General features: G+C 42.3%; 1 protein-coding gene across 3 annotated transcripts; it reads left to right on the top strand.

Moving 5' to 3' along the window:
- The first annotated feature begins 237 nt into the window (after positions 1–237).
- LOC123769776 (keratin-associated protein 5-1) lies at positions 238–17,816 on the top strand. 3 transcript variants are annotated; one of them, XM_069301443.1, is made up of 6 exons: positions 238–440; positions 12,548–13,469; positions 14,578–14,703; positions 15,647–15,766; positions 16,143–16,268; positions 17,352–17,816. In XM_069301443.1, exons 2-6 carry the CDS (start codon positions 13,208–13,210, stop codon positions 17,579–17,581), a joined length of 864 nt encoding a protein of 287 aa, XP_069157544.1. In that variant the 5' UTR covers positions 238–440; positions 12,548–13,207; the 3' UTR covers positions 17,582–17,816. The 3 variants fall into 3 exon arrangements, with proteins under 3 accessions (XP_069157544.1, XP_045616982.1, XP_069157543.1); XM_045761026.2 differs by lacking the exon at positions 238–440 and adding an exon at positions 9,568–10,708 and having other exon boundaries at positions 13,260–13,469; XM_069301442.1 differs by lacking the exon at positions 238–440 and adding an exon at positions 10,576–10,713.
- The last annotated feature ends 1,247 nt before the right edge of the window (positions 17,817–19,063 follow it).

Below are 19,063 nucleotides of genomic sequence, written 5' to 3'. Positions count from 1 at the left end.
CATGGAGGAACGAAATTCTCCATCCATGTTGTTGTACATGGAGGAACGAAATTCTCCATCCATGTTGTTGTACATGGAGGAACGACATTCTCCATCCATTTTCATCCATTTTTCGTTCATATGAAAATAGTTTCACGTTAATAATTATACGACGAGAATACCATCAATATTACCTTCCTTGTAATAAACCCTAGTCTTAATATCTCACAGTTGAGAAAATATTAGGAGAATAACTCTCCATAACAACGCAACATATTTTGCGCATGCGCGGACGAGACTGGGAGGAAGGAGAGAGCGACAGCAGCCATATTGCTGATAAGAAGCAGTGTCCAGGAGTTCACGTTAACATCGGCCCATAATTGCGTCATCCTTGCTGGAGCAGGTGCCAGGAATCGAGAGTGACTCCGCCCACATCAGACACTCATCCCGGCGAGCGTAATGTAGATAATTTCCTACTGATGTTTGTTTATTTGTGCATTTGTAACAAATGTGTAGGTAGCTCGTCGTCAGGATGTGAGACTACAAAATAACCAAAGTTAGTCTTATTCTTGCTCATGTCCCCACTTTTCATTCAGAAATAGTGGTATATTCACATTGGCATAGTCATTCTTTAGATATTAATTGTGATTTCAGCTGGAGTCATAGTGACAAGAGGAGAGATAACCTTCATCTCCATGCTTGTGGCCGGATAGCGAGTAACAACAAGCATGAGGACGTGACTGCCCTATACGTGTAACAACAAGCATGAGGACGTGACTGCCCTATACGTGTAACAACAAGCATGAGGACGTGACTGCCCTATACGTGTAACAACAAGCATGAGGACGTGACTGCCCTATACGTGTAACAACAAGCATGAGGACGTGACTGCCCTATACGTGTAACAACACGCATGAGGACGTGACTGCCCTATACGTGTAACAACACGCATGAGGACGTGACTGCCCTATACGTGTAACAACAAGCATGAGGACGTGACTGCCCTATACGTGTAACAACAAGCATGAGGACGTGACTGCCCTATACGTGTAACAACACGCATGAGGACGTGACTGCCCTATACGTGTAACAACACGCATGAGGACGTGACTGCCCTATACGTGTAACAACAAGCATGAGGACGTGACTGCCCTATACGTGTAACAACACGCATGAGGACGTGACTGCCCTATACGTGTAACAACAAGCATGAGGACGTGACTGCCCTATACGTGTAACAACAAGCATGAGGACGTGACTGCCCTATACGTGTAACAACAAGCATGAGGACGTGACTGCCCTATACGTGTAACAACAAGCATGAGGACGTGACTGCCCTATACGTGTAACAACAAGCATGAGGACGTGACTGCCCTATACGTGTACACCTATTTCAGCCAAACAGCTAAGCTGTCATAGTACGTCAGTAGTCATTAATAACCATTAGTTGATTATTGATCTTCAACAAAGGATCATAATTATTTACTAACAATTCATAATTATGCCATATAATTATTACATATATTTTTATATATCCATGATTTATATATCTCAGTCGGATATATACTGCCACGGAGGGTAGTCTCTGTGGTGTAGTGGCGCTTTGTCATGGGTCGTATCCTGGCCGGGGAGGATTTACTGGGTGCAAATCCTTAACTGTAGCCTCTGTTTAACTCAACAGTAAAATGGGTATTTGGTTGCAACAACGATTCTTCGCGGCAGGGGATCGTATTCCAGGGACCTGCCCAAAACGCTACGGGTACTAGTGGCTGTACAAGAATGTAGCAACTCTTGTATATATCTCAAAAAAAAAAATACTCTGATGAAGAACCAGCATCGGACGATTGCACTAGTTACGTAGTATTAGCACCTACACCCCCAATTTATGAGAGTGAGTTTGACTCAATTTAATTACAATATACTGTCTTATTGATATTTTCATATTGCATTATCAATTCCTTAAAATACATTGGCACTAGTTCGTGGATTTAATTTAAATACATTTGCTCATTTTAGTTTTCCACTTTTTCACAAAAAGTGGTGGTCCTTCACAGCTATCGAATATATGATTATTTTGATTAATATATTGGAGTCAAATTTTCCCGCACCTTGCTGCATGAAACTGTCTTTGTCAATAAGTTAAGCTGTTCGGTCCAGGAACAGGATCGAGTGGTTAGAGATTTGGTGAACGACATCAGGTGCATAAACCCGGGCATGGAAGTGTATGAAACACACTACATCAACGACTGCACCATGAAGGTCACATTTACAACCGAGCTGTGGCTTCCCTAGCTACCACAAATGGTATCTATTGCTTCGGCATCCACGTTCCATCTTACCAAGTAAAGATGGAAAAATTCTACAACGTCAACCAATGACTTTGGTTGAGGTGAGCAACGACGAGCGCTACGAATACTTCCACCCCACCAACAAGTACCAGCAGTTCATCCAGAAATGCAGCATTTGCACCAAGGATCACCACTATACCATCTGCACATCGACAACACCACGTTGCTTGCTCTGCGACGGCAATCACCCGGCAATTTCCCATCGATGCCCACGCAGACAAGAAGTTATCAATAATTTGGAGAAAACCAAATCCTCCTCTGCAGCTAGCACCAACTCAAGCACTTCAGCTCCACCCAACCAACCACAAGCCGAACCACCCTTCAACGTTCAAGCCGCCATTTCCCGCTTCCAAGTGGAGAAGCCACTGGCAACTAGCCTAGAGCCACTGCACACCAGTCCGGCCAATGGGGGCCCAGCTCCCGGACCGCCAGCCACTCTCTGAACCAGCAGTCACCACCAATATCTTACCCAGACCAATCACTGTATAGCACGGTACATGCATTAACAACGACGGCAAGGATGATTGCCGGCTCTAACCCACAGGCATTTGCGAAGATTTTGAATATTCTCTACTCTGCAAATGGTCTCCCAACCTTCACCATACCCGACGCCGTCAACACCACCTCAACGCCAGCCACAAGTTCTCATCAAGCTCCTGACTCAGTCATCGAGGTGAACACGGCCGCCCTTACTGACCTGCTGTCTGCAGTTGCAACGCCCACTTTGACAGCTACTACAACGGAAGCCGCCTCGGACCCGCCGCTTTCTCATCCATCGACATCTGTTTCAGTTCCACCCATCATCTGCGAGCTCACAGAACCTTCTACTTTAGCGACAGAACTCCCTGCTGCTACTCAACCTACAATTGTCTATAGCAGCTTGAATTCAGCTGACTCATCAGACGATGATATCTCGGTTGGGACTTCATACTCTTCTCAACGAAACAACCCAAAAGACTACCAAACCGACGAAAACTCGAATGCCAGTATTACCTTTTCAACACGAAGCAAGACTGCTTCCAAGCCTGAAAAGACCGAAGACCCTAACAAGAAGAAGTCAAAACATCGGTAAGAAGAACGAAAAAAGAAGATAGCATCTACCAACACATACCCTTTGAGACAGCACAACATCAAGCCTTCCAAGCCGCCAAGCAGCCTGATGCCTGATGAATAAAGAAGAAAACTGGATAAAATACTAGAAGATAAACAACTACTCCAATCCACAGTGGATAAGCCACTAATATTTCAGCCCGTCTCATCGCCGCTCTCTTCCTGTTTCCTGAGATTTTATCATTATCCTCAAGTTCTTCGTTCCCCAGCTCGCCAAACTCTTTGGACCTGAAAGCTAAGCTTGCCGAGAAACTGCTGGCTCCGACATCACCAGATGTCGGAGCCCTCAACAGACTGCTGGCAGTGAACAGACTACGCAAGAATGTGGTACCAGCTGACCTACTTCAGGCTCCTAGACACCAGCAGTTCTAGCCGACCCGCTCCCACCAACAGGCAACGACCTAGCAACAGCGCAAGCAGCACCACCAGCTCCTGCACCTGCTACCTCTCCTAATCTTGCCTCGACACAATCGTCCCAACGATTGGGACCCAACAACAACCTAACTACAGCCCCAACGACCTCTACCAGAGTGCAGCCCAAAGTTTCACAGACTAACCAGGAATCCCAACCACAGGTCCCACCTACCACACGAATGACGGGAAGGACAACTCGAGGCTCCATCAGAGTGGACCAAGCATTCATCAAGGCATACCAGACGACTCTGGACCTGGCAGCCCAACTACAAGTCCCCGGACCCCCAATCGAAGCCAGGAATCCTCCTATGGATCAAAGGGTCCACAACTCTGTGTTCTTCAATGAGCTAGGTCAATGCTACCGCAAGAAAATCGGCTCCCCGGAGCTAGCCATCATTGCGACGGCCACCGACCTCTACTGCGATCACAAAACACTCTATGGATACCTCCTGAGTTTCAACGTCCACGACCCGAACAACCCCACCCTCGAGGAGAAAATGTTTGAAGAAAAACCTCGACACAATCTGGACACCAAAGAAAAACCTGGACAGCAAAGAAGAAACTGGCCCCTTCTCGACGACCCAACAAGACCGCTTTACTGAGCCACTCTCCACCAGCAACGAGAAGGCGCGCTTCTCTAAGACAGACACAGTGCTACACCTACACCAACATGACCGTCAACCGCCCTTCCACTAGCCTCCTGCCGATCAATTAAACTCAAGATCAACACGTAATGCCAACCTATGGTGGACGGGCTAACGAACTTTCAAGTTCGTTGGTCCGAACTTGAAATCCGAAAAGAATGTAGTGACCATTCTCACTCTTATTATACAACATATGGTGTATAATAAGAGGGAGAAAGGTCTCTTCATGCATGTCGGCGTTCAATCCCCGACCGTTCAAGTGGGTGGGGCATCATTCCTTTACCCCGTTCCATCCCTGATCCTTATCCTGATGTTGTTGTTGTTATAGATTCAGCTACTCGGAACAAGTTCCAAGTAGCACGGGCTATGATGAGCCCGTAGTGGACTTACCTGGCACAGGAGCGGGGCTCCGGCCTTATCTTGATGATTGATTGATTGATGATGATTAAGCCACCCAAAAGGTGGCACGGGCATGAATAGCCCGTAAGTGGTGGCCCTTTTGAGCCATTACCAGTATCAATAGGTGATACTGGAGATCTGTGGAGGTGCGACTGCATCCTGCGTGACGGGAGATGTCTCCCGTGCTTATCTTGACCCCCTTCCTAGTGCTATATAGTCGTAATGACTTGATGCTTTCCCCTGATTGTTCCATTCCATTCTCCCAGAATTTAAATTCCTCACCTCTCTCTCTCTCTCACTCTTCCCCAACATCCTTTTCCAAGCACTCTGAACACTAAATCGAACTCGAAACTGATGCAGGGCGTGAGCCGGTGGTGGCGGAGGTGGAGTTGGCGGCTTGTCTAGCCTCAGTCATTTTCTTGATTTCGTCTGGTCTGACTGGGCAGTCATGGGAGGTAGCAGTATATGAGCACCTCCACAGATGATGCATTGTTGGGTGGCTGTAAGTCTTGTAGTTGTGCACCAAGGAGCAGGTGTTGCATTTCCCAAGTTAAGTTTGCATTTCTTGGTGAAGTGATCGTACTTGTAGCCCATAAAAAAGCTCCATAACAAAATTCTAGCTCTCAACACATATTGGAAAATACTCATTGACAAATTGACAGACACTTCACATATCACGAACATCGCATTGATTTCCTTAACAATACACTTAGAAACACATGAATCACACATGATCTCTTCAACATTCTACACGACTCACTACCCAAATCTATTTAGGTGGTTTATCCACCCTCGCAACCCGTCCTCGACTCCAGTCCATTACATCCAGCGGTCGACCCCACAGACACATTCATAAATTTTTACATGCTGTTCATTCAAAACTGGAATTTTCTCAAATATAAATTAATATTATAATATATTAGCATATAGTGCATATATAGGCATAGGTTAGGTTAGGTATTTAGGTTCTGTTGGCGATTATTTGTATTTGTAATACGTGGGTGAAGAATTTACAGCGTTGTGGTTCGAACAAAATTCGTCAGTGAAGCACTTGTTCCGGAAGTGTTCGAAAGAAATCAGTTGTGAGTCGTGTGTAAACCGTTTTTCATTCATAAACATGAATGAAAAGCCTGGATGCATGGAATGCATCCATGGAATCACTCTTAAGTCTTTGTTTGGAGGAAGGGCTGCTGGATGTAATGGACTTAGAGTCGAAGACGGGTTGAATCCTAAAATTCAAGTTCAAGTACGTTTATTGAGACCATAAAATACATCTCAAAAGGATAGAGTAGCTTTGGCTATTTCTACCCTCCTGCTCGCCACTGTTCACCCAGCAGTAATTGGGGACCTAGTAGTTAACCGATTCCTGGTCGTGTTCCAGGTGAAACTGCATGTAGTGGCAAAGACTTACCACGAACTATGGAAAAGGAAAGCTCTAAGACTGCTAACAGGAGACAGAAGCTGCCTGTTCCTGTGCCCACCTGCGTTAATAATAACAAAATCTACAACCCTATTTTCCCCATCATCAGAACGGGTACAGGGTTCATAATAAATTAATCAAACTTCCCTTAAAGAAGCTTTAGAGATAAAAATATGTCGCTGGCACTATCATAGAGCACGTATGATGCCGTCTCATGGGATACTGCGTCTTTTTGAAATATTAGTTCTAGGGATAACTGTGCTACTTGGATGCGGGATATAACGTTATCTGTGTATACGGCCGAAAATACCGCAAAATTACTTTCACACATACCTGAAAAAAACTTGAAATTTAATATTTTAGAACAATTTTTAACGACACTAAAAGAATGTCCAAGCTGAGGAAAAAAATTATTTGGTAATGAACTTTACTTTAAGAATATGGAACTTAATTTTATCAGTATCACCTCTACTTATTTTTGTCCAAATATGTGTTTTAATATTATATAATGTGTTTATTTGTATTTATTTAATATTGTATGTTCAGCGCCTATGTCCTCACACTTACAGTTACCAGATGCACTCGCCCGGCGCTTCTCGAGCGCCTTGGCCTGGATTCATATCCTGGCCGGGGAGGATTGACTGGGCGCGAATCCATAACTACAGCCTCTGTTCATCGAGTAGTGAATGGGTACCTGCTTGTTAAACATTAGCGGGTCTTATTCCAGGGAAAATTAGGATCAAGGACCTGCCTGAAACGCTATGCGGGCTAATGGCTTTACAATAATGTAAGAACTCTTGTATATATATTTATAAAATATAAAAAATAAATAAAACCAATTTTTTTAAATCATAAAATGCACATTTTGTAATCAGACGCAACTTCAGACAAAACTTCAGTGTCTACCCACGAGAAAATTTCAAAACAAGGTTTAAGTAAACCAGATATAAGTGAAGTGAAAATGTAGTATGCGATAGAGTCCCAGTAGTGCAGTTGGGTTCGTTCTCGTCTCACAATCAGGAATTACAGAATTACGAGTTTGAATCCCAGGCGGTACAGAAATGATGGGCACGTTTCTTATCACTTAATGCCCCGGTTCATGTAGCAGTAAATAGGTACCCAGAAGTTAGCCAGCTTGTTGTGGGGGTTACATCCTGGGGAGGGTCAGTAGTTCTATCGTTAGGGAGACCTCGACATAATTCTAACTGGTATATACTGGTTTCCTGTTTCCTGTTCAATGAATTATTATTATAATTATTATTATTATTACAATTATTATTATTATTACAATTATTATTATTATTATTATTATTATTATTATTATTATTATTATTATTATTATTATTATTATATAAAGAGAACAGAAGCAAGAGAGAGTTAAAATAGAATAGAGTAAAGCCAATAGTGTACACAAACGTCCCGCAAAACTGTATAAGTTACTGCCACAAAATATGCACCAGGAGGTGTATACCCTGCTTCTTGGTGTATATACATTGAGAGGTGTATACCCTGCTTCTTGGTGTATATACATTGAGAGGTGTATACCCTGCTTCTTGGTGTATATACATTGAGAGGTGTATACCCTGCTTCTTGGTGTATATACATTGAGAGGTGTATACCCTGCTTCTTGGTGTATATACACTGATAATTTACCTTAGTTCTGGAGAACGTCCAGGATTAAAGTATACTTGCTGGAATGTACGTAAGCTATTGGGGTGACCTTCATACCCCTCCAGAATCTGTCTATAATAAAAAAAAATTATTAATGGAGATTACTTTCGTAATCCTAATTGAAGGGAATATTTTAGCAATAAGTAAATGTATTAATTGATTGAATCACGTATCTATATATAAGGAAATGTTTTCTCTCTGACATAGCAATATTAAAAATATTCTAAGTGCATAAAAATAAAACTTTGCAAATATGACAGTGTTAAAATGTTTATTTGTATTTTAACACTAGTAATCTCTGTGGTCTTTCGGGAATTTTCCTACAGTGCTGACATTTCCTCTCAATTTCTGGAAGGGAAGGGAATTATCACGGGTAAGCGCCAAGCCATTACGGCTATATAGCACTGGGAAGGGGTCAGGATAAGGATTTGGGGTGGGACGGGGGGGGGAAGGAATGGTGTCTCAACTTCTGGAACCTGTAAGCCTATTTATTGCCCATGCACATGGCTATCCAAGTCTGATGCATTGTAAGTGTACTTCTGTTTTTTTCCGGTTAATTCCTTTCATTAAAATAAGTTCCTTAAGCTTCTTCCTGATGGTAGGTGCAGTTTGGTTCCTTAAGCTAAGTTAGACATAAAGCTATAAAGAATAATAGCTATTTTCTATACTCTGAGACATAAGCCATCAGAAAATAACACTTATACGGTATTATCCAGCAAAAAAAATTATTACATTGTGAATTTTCAATCCTTAGAATTGGTCGAAGTAACATATTGATCGATCAAGCCACTCTGTGCTATTCCTGTTTCCTCCTATATTTAGTAAATAACTAAGATTTTGACTGGGAATGTTCTTATAATGAGGTCTTTGACAATCCTAATAGCAAATTAAAACTGTGTTCCTTAAATACAACTATATACAGTGTGGATTGGGGCAGCAAGTGGAGGACAACTGTAATATGAAGCCACTGTCAATCTAGACACGTACTTGTTGCCATAATAACTGCCAAAAGAAAATTCCCTGCATGGGGAGCACAGACAGCTGTGAGGCGAGCACAGTTCCTGGATTTGTTGCCTCCAATAGAGCTGTGACTTCTTTATCTATGATGGGGCTGTCGTAGCTCGATTGTTTCTTGGATTTCAATAGGGTTGGTCTGATTGCTGGGGCTGCCAGGGCACACCATTTTGTGCTCCACTCCGTGTAGTGGGGGTCATGCATCTAGTGAGAATATAAAAAGCATCGTGAACATTGATGTCACCGGTCCTATCTTGCATCCACCTTAATTCTGAGTTTTTTTTTATCAAGGACGCGACAATGGCATTAGGCCCAAGAGAGAATCCAAGAAGAGTGCTGGCTGTGGGTCTAATTACACGGGGCCAGATTCACGAAGCAGTTACGCAAGCACTTACGAACCTGTACATCTTTTCTCAATCTTCGGCGGCTTTGTTTACAATTATTAAACAATTAATGAGCTCCGAAGCACTATGAGGCTGTTTATAACAATAACAACAGTTGATTAGGAAATTTTCATGCTTGTAAACTGTTTAATAAATGTAAATAAAGCCGTCAAAGATTGAGAAAAGATGTACACATTCGTAAGTACTTGCGTAACTGCTTCGTGAATCTGCCCCACGGAGTCCAGGTAAGACGGATTTTACTCCACCTATGATGCTTGAGTTTGAGGAGACTTTCGCACATGGAGGGATTTACGACGAGACCTAGGTATTCTCCTCATCTACTAGTATTTATATTTATTCCTATTCCTATTTATTTACATTCCCAAATATAAGGAAAAGGACCTCAGTGCTGCCATTCACGACCAAAGTTCACATTCACTCCAAAACATCTACCACTTACCCGAAGCCACCTCTTGGATGGCTAAATCTGCATCAATCAATCAATCAGTACTGCGTTATACACAACTTGATAATGATCCAGGACATACCGTAACGTTGTCGTTTTTCCATCTTCTGATGTGTGCTTTGGTCTTCATATCTTCAGGCCACGTTATTGTGAGTACTACTTCAGCTGTTTCACTCATTACTTCCGAGGACCATGCACTCATTCTCCCTTAGGTTCATGCATTCATTATCCCGTAGAACCAGTCACTCATTCCCCCTAGGACCGATCACTCTTTCCCCCTGGGACCTTTCACTCATTCCTCCTAGGACCATACACCCATTCCACCTATTACCATACACTCACTTCCCTCCTAGGACTAGGATCTTGCGTCATATGGTAACTGACGTGGAACCAGACACGTGGGATCGGAAAATACAAGCGTGCGGCTGATGTATTATGTAGTACGTCAAGCCATCAACACCTGGTTTTTGAGCAGGTGTTTGATGGGGGTTCCGGGGTGACGTTCGAGCAGATATAATGCACAGGAGTCAGCTTCATGAGCCACCAGTCGTCATCCTCACACCATCGACAGCGAAGGCGAGTCAAGCGACTCTGTAGAGTACTTGTGGTGTGTCAACCATTTTGCGACTGTCACCCAGTTCACGAAGCTATTGAGACGACTTTCGGGGCCGTAACAGCGAACCGCCAGTCGCCAACAGTGAGATAAGAGTCCTCTCTGCAGCCAGATATCAGCACCATGAAGTCGATGTATTTGTTGATGGTCTTCTGCGTCTTCCTGGTGAATGCTGAGGACAGCACTACCGGATCCGAATCCGAACCCGTGGGAGCATCGCCACACAGCAGCAACGGTTCAGCTTCCGGTGAGGTATGTCAAGGAGCTTTCCTATTTCTTTTCCCGTCTTACCCGCCTGATAACGCATAATGAGGTGGCAGCCATATATGGAAATATAGTATACCTGGATATATATAAATGCGGATTTCACATCGATCTGCGTCTTTCAATTTTCTTCCTGCTTCGTTCGACGGAGTGGCGAAAATCACTCCAACTTTTCCCATTCCGTTCATATATTTTTAAAACTTTATACAAACACCAGAGACATCTTCAGGAATAATAAAATAATTTTCAAATTTTGTTAAAAATTACCAAACTTGAGTATTACCACGATCTAACGTAATACTGGAGGAGAGGGCGTGTTAAATTACGGCAGGCCTCCTACCTGTGGTTGCGTAGGCCTACAGTGTGCCCCAGGCCTCACTAGAAACTACTGACTTGGACGTGGATCATCCAGGACCTACATGTCAAAGTGGCCACCCCACGGGAACGCCTAAAGTTCCAATTGGGCAGCAGATAGGTGCCGCTGGAAATCTTCCTTATAAGGGGTGTTGGTGGCTCAGTAGGTAAAGCCCCGTCCACTGTCAATGCACGGTTCGATGCTCCGAGCCTCGGCGGTTCGAGGCTCCGAGCCTCGGCGGTTCGAGGCTCCGAGTGTCCAGGTGAATGAACTGGAAACAAAATATAATCACTGCATTTTGTACATAGTTTTTGGAATATTGCTGATCGGTCAATGATTCCATCAGACGCTGTTCACTTAAAGTGTAAATTCTCCAAACATCTGGGAAAGTTTGTTTGGGAATATTTCTTGCTCATGTGCGCGATTTTGTTGTGGATTTTGTGTTTATTCGTTGATAAGTTGGCAACGCTTGCAGGAGAAAAATATATATATATCTGTTAATACGAGATCTCGAGATTATGTGTGTTTCTTAGACATGATGTTTAGTGCTATCGACATACCAGGCCTTCCGATATCAACATACTTTCTTTTGCAGATATCGATACACGATATCTTGCAGCTATCGTAATTAAATTATACAAGACACAACTAGAATCTTTTTGAGTCATATAATTAACTTTTAAGAAGCTATTGACACGATCGCATTTTACATTTTTAACGCATTTGGAACAAAGTTTATATAAAACTCAGAATATTGTGGAGCGCATAGAATATATATTTTCTCGTCTATGAAATATTAAAATAAAAAAGATTTTGATACCATGCCCACAATTTACTGTGGGTTACAAATCACATTAACTGTTTCGCTACAACATATATTAACTTTTATTTACAAAATATACTAACTTTGGTTTACAAAATTTTCGTGAATAGGTTTGAAACCCGTTCAGTAGATTAACTTACAAATAAACAAACGTAGAGTTCAAGTAGATAGCCCAGTCGTAGATAGTCGATAGATAGTAGATAGTCTGTTTGGAGAGTAAACAGGTTTATCATAAAGCAAGTGTATGTCACCATAACAGTACAGGTGTATGTCATTTGGTTTCTTATCAGTCCAGCACTTGTCATACATGTGTAATGTCTCTTTGTACACAGAGTCTGTATATGTAAGTATTATCAAACACACACACACACACACACACACACACACACACACACACACACACACACACACACACACACACACACACACACACACACACGCCTCTCAACTGTCAGTCAACAGGTGTACAGGTTCCTGATAGAGCCCAATAGGCTCAGGAACCTGTACACCTGTTGATTGACAGTTGAGAGGCGGGACCAAAGAGCCAGAGCTCAACCCCCGCAAGCACAACTAGGTGAGTACACACACACACACACATCTTACAATGTGTATACATTAATATATTTTATGTTTTGATCTTACAGATGATTGGGTATAACCGGATCGTCCCGGAACTGACGATGCCTCACAGAACTCTGCCTCTGGGCCAGCGTTCTACATAAGTGCCACAGGACTCCGGTGCTGTGGAACTAATCCATAGCTATATCACCGGACTATGGAGCAGGGACGCTGTTCCACGGACACATTACTGAACTATGAGACGATACCAATTTCTTAAAGACTTAAAACACGACACTTTTCCGTAGAGATACTGTAGGGTTTTGCAGTAGGGTTCCACAGAAATACTGTATGGACTGCAGCAGTGTTCCATATAGATACTGTAGGGGCTGAAAGGGGTTGATAGACCTGAAGCCCAACACCAAACAAAGGGTTAATTTGACTTACAAACTAAAAAAAATAGTTTTTTGTCCACTTCCGTTCAGTTCCTATGGTTCGAAATTGGAATTAGAATCCCATTCTGACATGGCTGAAGACCTTGAAATGTAATTTTATGCAAAGCTGATTTAAAGAACAATGAGGCGTCTTAGTGTGGTTTTCTGAATCCTAAATAAATATGAAGACATAATAATAATAATAATAATAATAATAATAATAATAATAATAATAATAATAAATCTTCAAATATTCTAGGTTCATAACTATAATGTTATTGTTGTTTTAGTGAACTCTGTCAAACCTGTCAAATGTTTAAGGATTTATTAATAACCATTGTGTTATTTGTTTCCCTGCTTGAAGATTTGGATACGCGACGCGACCATCACGACCACCACGACCACCACGACCACGACGACCATTATCCGTATGGCCCGTCGAGCTGCAGCGTTCAGACAACATCGTGCACTAGCCGAGGGGGAGTGTGCCAGGGGCCGTGTGACACCACTACTCAGTTTGTGCTGAAGGGCAGATGTCTGGGCCAGTGTTCCTGCTGCGCCTCTAAGCCTGCGAGTGAGTGACATGTTGTCGTGCTCGCTCGCTCGCGCTCTCTCTCTCTCTCTCTCTCTCTCTCTCTCTCTCTCTCTCTCTCTCTCTCTCTCTCTCTCTCTCCTCTCTCTCTCTCTCTCTCTCTCTCTCTCTCTCTCTCTCTCTCTCCTCTCTCTCCTCTCTCTCTCTCTCTCTCTCTCTCTCTCTCTCTCTCTCTCTCTCTCTCTCTCTCTCTCTCTCTCTCTCTCTCTCTCTCTCTCTCTCTCTCTCTCTCTCTCTTTCTTTCTCCATTAACTTTTCCAGCTATGAGTAAGACAAAATTGTTTATTCTTTTTTTATTTATTTTATTTATAGTTGCCAGTATTTATACTGTCAATTCTTCGGTCTTTGGTTGTGGCGATGAGTTTAGAACCCAAATCTTTGAGAAATTTCCTGTATAAGATGTATCTGCATCCCAATGAGTTATTTCGCTCCTTGTATGATTTGCCCGGGTGAACACACAGGTCTTGTCCCCCATCTCCGCTATTCTTCCTGGGATGTTATGCGGTCCCACCGAGGCGACCAGAGGAAGTGTTAGTTACGACTCGTAAGAAGACGAGATTGTCTCTCTTAACACTGGGCTACGGTTAGGCTTAGTGATGCTGTTGACTTCATCGTGTGTTGCATTCCATGCCGGAGAGTTTCTGCAGGTTAGACCCTTAAACCGTGCTTGTCGGCTTCTGTCTCGCCTCGCAAGCTCTCACGGCGCTAAGCTCGGTCACTACACCAGAGCAATCCCAGACGGACTGTTTGTTGATTTCAGACAAGAATGTGTCATCCAACAACTAGATACTAAGCTCTCGTGACAGCCTAGACAAGTCCGTCTGGTCTGCAATGTTGACAAAGTCCGTCTGGTCTGCAATGTTGACCAAGTCGGTCCTGCTCGGAGGGCCACATCACAGCATCAGGGGGGGACAAACCAAATCGAAGTTAATCTGGATTCAGCATTACAGCCTCTCCCTGGCTACCTGACTCAAAATGAGAGACCAAATTTCTGTGTTGTATTACTTAGCTTTAAGTTCATTATCTATACAATTATTTACTTGTTTATTAAAAACTAACACGCACGACCTTTGTCCACGAACCACACAAGCATGCACCGCTTTCGCCAACTGCACGACCGCCAAGGGGTCGTGCTCGACCACCGCCTGCCTGGTGACGCAGAAGGCCGTCGCCCACGGCTGCACCGGCAGCACCTGCACCTGCTGCGCCCCCAGAGGTGAGTCTCCCAAGGGGAGATTTCTACACCCCCTTGGGGGTAGAAATAGACTAAGCTACTCTATCCCTTTGAGATGTATTTCTTTCTTGTCTCAATAAACATAATTGAACTTGAGTCTCCCCGCTGGTGATGATTATTATTATTAGAGGAGTATATCCAGGAAGGCTGACAACCGGTTAGTAGTGAAAACCTGTAATTCTTATGGGCTAATCTTGTGGAAACTTTTGGGACACCTTTGGGATACCTTTTGGGAAACTGGAGCTTCAATAACAAAGCTCTTGGGTGTTTACGTTGAGAAATTATAAAGACTGTATCTGTATTCCTCTAAATAATTATCTCTCCGTTGTCGAGGACAGGAAGCCTGTGTCTATATACGTACTTTAGGCTTGTATCAAGGTCCTCCCCTTTCCCTCCCCTCCCCCTTCCCCCATTCCCTGTCCCCTTTCTCCCCCTTCCCCACTCCCCCTTCCCCCCTCCCCCCTCCCCTTCACAGCTTAGAATTATTGACCTTCCGCAGGATGCAACCCTGATAAGAATTGCCAAGCTCCCGAGTACTTATGTTTACTGTTAGGTAAACAAAAAGACAAAAAGATTAGGTGAAAGGAAACGTGCCCAATCATTTCTAAGAACCTTCCCCCACGCCCCCCCATTTAGACTTCAGTAACCTCTGGTTATGCTTAATTGCCAAAGGAGAGCGTAGATAGTACGAAGATAATATGACAAACTAGGTCGTTAGCACACAGAAGAACAAGAAGGTTGCTTTACTGCTCACTAAGCAGTAAATACGTACCTGTGATTTAGTCGACTATTGTGGGTTGAATCGTAGGTCAGGCTTCGTGTCCCCGACGAGGATAAACCACACACGAAGCAATCTTTACATAGGCTCTTCTAGGTTAGTATAGAGGCAGAGTGCAGAGGGGTAATGCCTGCGGACACTCTACAGACTGTGATCCAACCACCTCGTGCAAAAGAGCTGGAGGATTCTGTGCCATAACCTGCGCCAAGGGACAGGAGGTGATCGCCAACGGCTGCTCCGGCACCCAGTGCCAATGTTGTGTTAGAAGTAAGTACTTCCTTGTTTATGTACTGAGAGAGGCGTGTGTACATCACGATCAACTATCTCATTCAGTAATGAAGTGTTTCAGTGTTGCCACAGTTGTTTACATACTGCTCTAGTAGTAGCATATAACGGATATATTTGACATTTGTTTTTTTTCACCTCTTAACAAATAAATAAATAAATAAATGTTTATTCAGGTAAAGTACATACATACAAGAGGTTTTTATAAAAATTGATAGATTTATAGATAGAGCTAGTACATACAATGTCTAAAGCCACTATTACGCAAAGCGTTTCTGGCAGAGGAAAACAATGCCCAAACAACCACGATAACTGTGTACGTCCAAGTGTAGCCCACACGAGCAACTGTGTGTTGCAGGGTGCTCGAGCAGCGAGGAGTGCAGGGAGCACTCTGGGGTGTGCGTACGCAGGAACTGCAGGAACACTGAGAGGCAGATCACCAACGGCTGTGGCGGACAAGGCTGCCGCTGCTGCGCTCCTGCCAGTGAGTATACAGCATTGAGGATGTCTGCATGTCCCCAGCAAACACATAGTGTACCCACGACGATTGGTTGTTCGCCCTTGCTTACCCAACAGTAATTCCGGGGGGACCTGGTTGTTAACCTATTGGCGGGTTGTGTTCCAGGGGAACTAGTATGGTAAGGCTATCAACTATGGGGAGGGGTGAGCGCTCCGGGGACATATGATCGCAGGCACCTGCTCTGGGACTCATTGCCAATGTTGAGATGGAAATGCATACTAAGTAATGGAACAAATTATCTCGGTAGCATAACAGACGTGAGATTACTGGATTGTTTCAAGCGTAGGTTAGACATATATATGAATAAGTATTCACACAGGGGAGAAGAACTAAAATAATCCGAACCCTTTCGCGTATCAACACATTTTCATGGCATACAGCTATACTGTGTTCATTGAAATTTTTAAAAAATGCACGGAAGAGTTCGAGTTAGTCTCACTTTTATCCTCTGTGTGGATACTTCAGCATAACTGAACCACGTGTTTTTGTGATTAATTTCATGTGATGAGTTTCCAAGTGCATATCACCAGAACTAGAAGTCATATCATTTGGATTTTTTTGAGCTGATGTTATGGTGACTTCCATGAGGCAGTTGAGGTTCAAGATGATTCATGAGGAAAAGTTTATTTTTACTATATTAGGTGGATATATATATAGGAGCTGCATCGTATGGGCCAATAGGCCTTCTGCAGTTACCTTCATTCTTATGTTCTTACTATGGGAAGAGAAGTACATGCAATTTATAAGGAGCATAGGTTAGTTATGAAGAGAACGGGGTAATTATGATGTGTACTTATAAAATAATGAGGACCATAGGCTAATTATCAGGATCACGGGATAGTTATGGGGAAAACATGGTATTTATGAGACGCACATACAAGTTATGAGGAGCACTGACAAATAATTAGCTCCATAGATTATAACAGCGTTCTTGACGAATTGTTAAAAGATGTATAAAACTCTCAAAAACATTACAAAAAAAACAATGCAACTATCCATTTGATCATACTTGCTATACTGTTCTGAATGTAAATGTTTTATTTGCAGTTCGTGACGCCGAGGAAACAGGAGACATAGGAGCAGCAGAAGGCGCCGTAGCAGCAGAAGACGCAGCAGGAGACATGAGCGAAGCAGAGGAAACAAACGAGGAGACGGTAGTGAAGCAGGAAGGAGAAGAAGGAGAAGAGCAGGGCGAAATAGGAGAGGTGGAAGAGACGGTAGTAAGGGCAAGTGGAGAAGGCACCGGGGTACAGGAAGACGATGAAGAGGAGGAATAGGAGCTTTGTGCCCTAGCCCACCCTCACACGTGCCCTAGCCCACCCTCACACGTGCGCTATAGGACTGACTTAGCTTTCGTCACACGTGATCATTTGACGTTACACGTGACTTTAGCTGAAGTCACACGAGACTTCACCCCTTTGGGAATGTTTTAGCTTTTGTGTGCATCTTCTTTTGTGAATTTAAGTGTTGATGCTGGTTTATTTCACGCAATAAAAAATCAACAAAAAAGAATGTTTAATTGCCTTTCCAGCACATTAAAAAATTATCATTATAATATATATATATATATATATATATATATATATATATATATATATATATATATATATATATATATATATATATATATATATATATTGGTAGCAGTCTTTCCTGTAGACATATATTATTAAATATGACCGAAAAAGTAAGATTAATAATTCTAACACGAATTTTCTCAATGTTTCTTACATTTTTCTTCACTGTTGATGGTAACTGAAAAATCAATTTTCCAAAATTCCAAAATAAAAATGAATTTTGGAGAATTGATTTTTCAGTTACCATCAACAGTGAAGAAAAATGTAAGAAACATTGAGAAAATTCGTGTTAGAATTATTAATCTTACTTTTTCGGTCATATTTAACAATATATATATATATATATATATATATATATATATATATATATATATATATATATATATATATATATATATATATATATATATATATATATATGCAATTGACGATCACAAAACACTGATCATTTTATGCGGAAAATCCACAGAGAAATATGAAATGAGGTGAACGTTTCGGCTCGTTAAAGCCTTTGTCAACACCAGACTGGTGTTGACAAAGGCTTTAACGAGCCGAAACGTTCACCTCATTTCATATTTCTCTGTGGATTTTCCGCATATATATATATATATATATATATATATATATATATATATATATATATATATATATATATATAAATATATATATATATATATATATATATATATATATATATATATATATATATATATATATTGCTAACAATCATATCATAGATAATAAATAACATTTCATTCACATTGCCCCATCGGAGCCTCGAACCGCAGATCACAAAATCAGAGGCCGCAGCTAAACCTACCAAGCCACCTACTATTCTTGTGGTCTGCGTTCGAGAGACTCCAATTAATCTCTTTGATCTGTGGTGGTGTCAACGAATCTGGTATTCTTTAAGAAAGCTCTGTAGGCACCCCGGCCCCCTGGGGGCAGAGCATCTCAGACGCTATAGAAACAAAGGTGGGTTCTGACTTTCCAGTCACCAGTTAGTATATGTAAAAATATGCCTAACCCAGCCTAATATTTGGCTTAATATTGCATGTATTAGGACTTAGATTGCTTTTATTAGTCCCAGGTTATGCTAGGTTAGGTTAGGTTAGGTTAGGTAATACGGAAATAATACCTCACTAGTAATTAGCAGTAGCTCCATTTGCCCAACCACTTGGG

Source organism: Procambarus clarkii, chromosome 45 (genome assembly GCF_040958095.1).
Source record: "Procambarus clarkii isolate CNS0578487 chromosome 45, FALCON_Pclarkii_2.0, whole genome shotgun sequence".
NCBI classification, from domain to species: Eukaryota; Metazoa; Arthropoda; class Malacostraca; order Decapoda; family Cambaridae; genus Procambarus; species Procambarus clarkii.
This window is presented reverse-complemented; position numbering and strand designations above follow the sequence as displayed.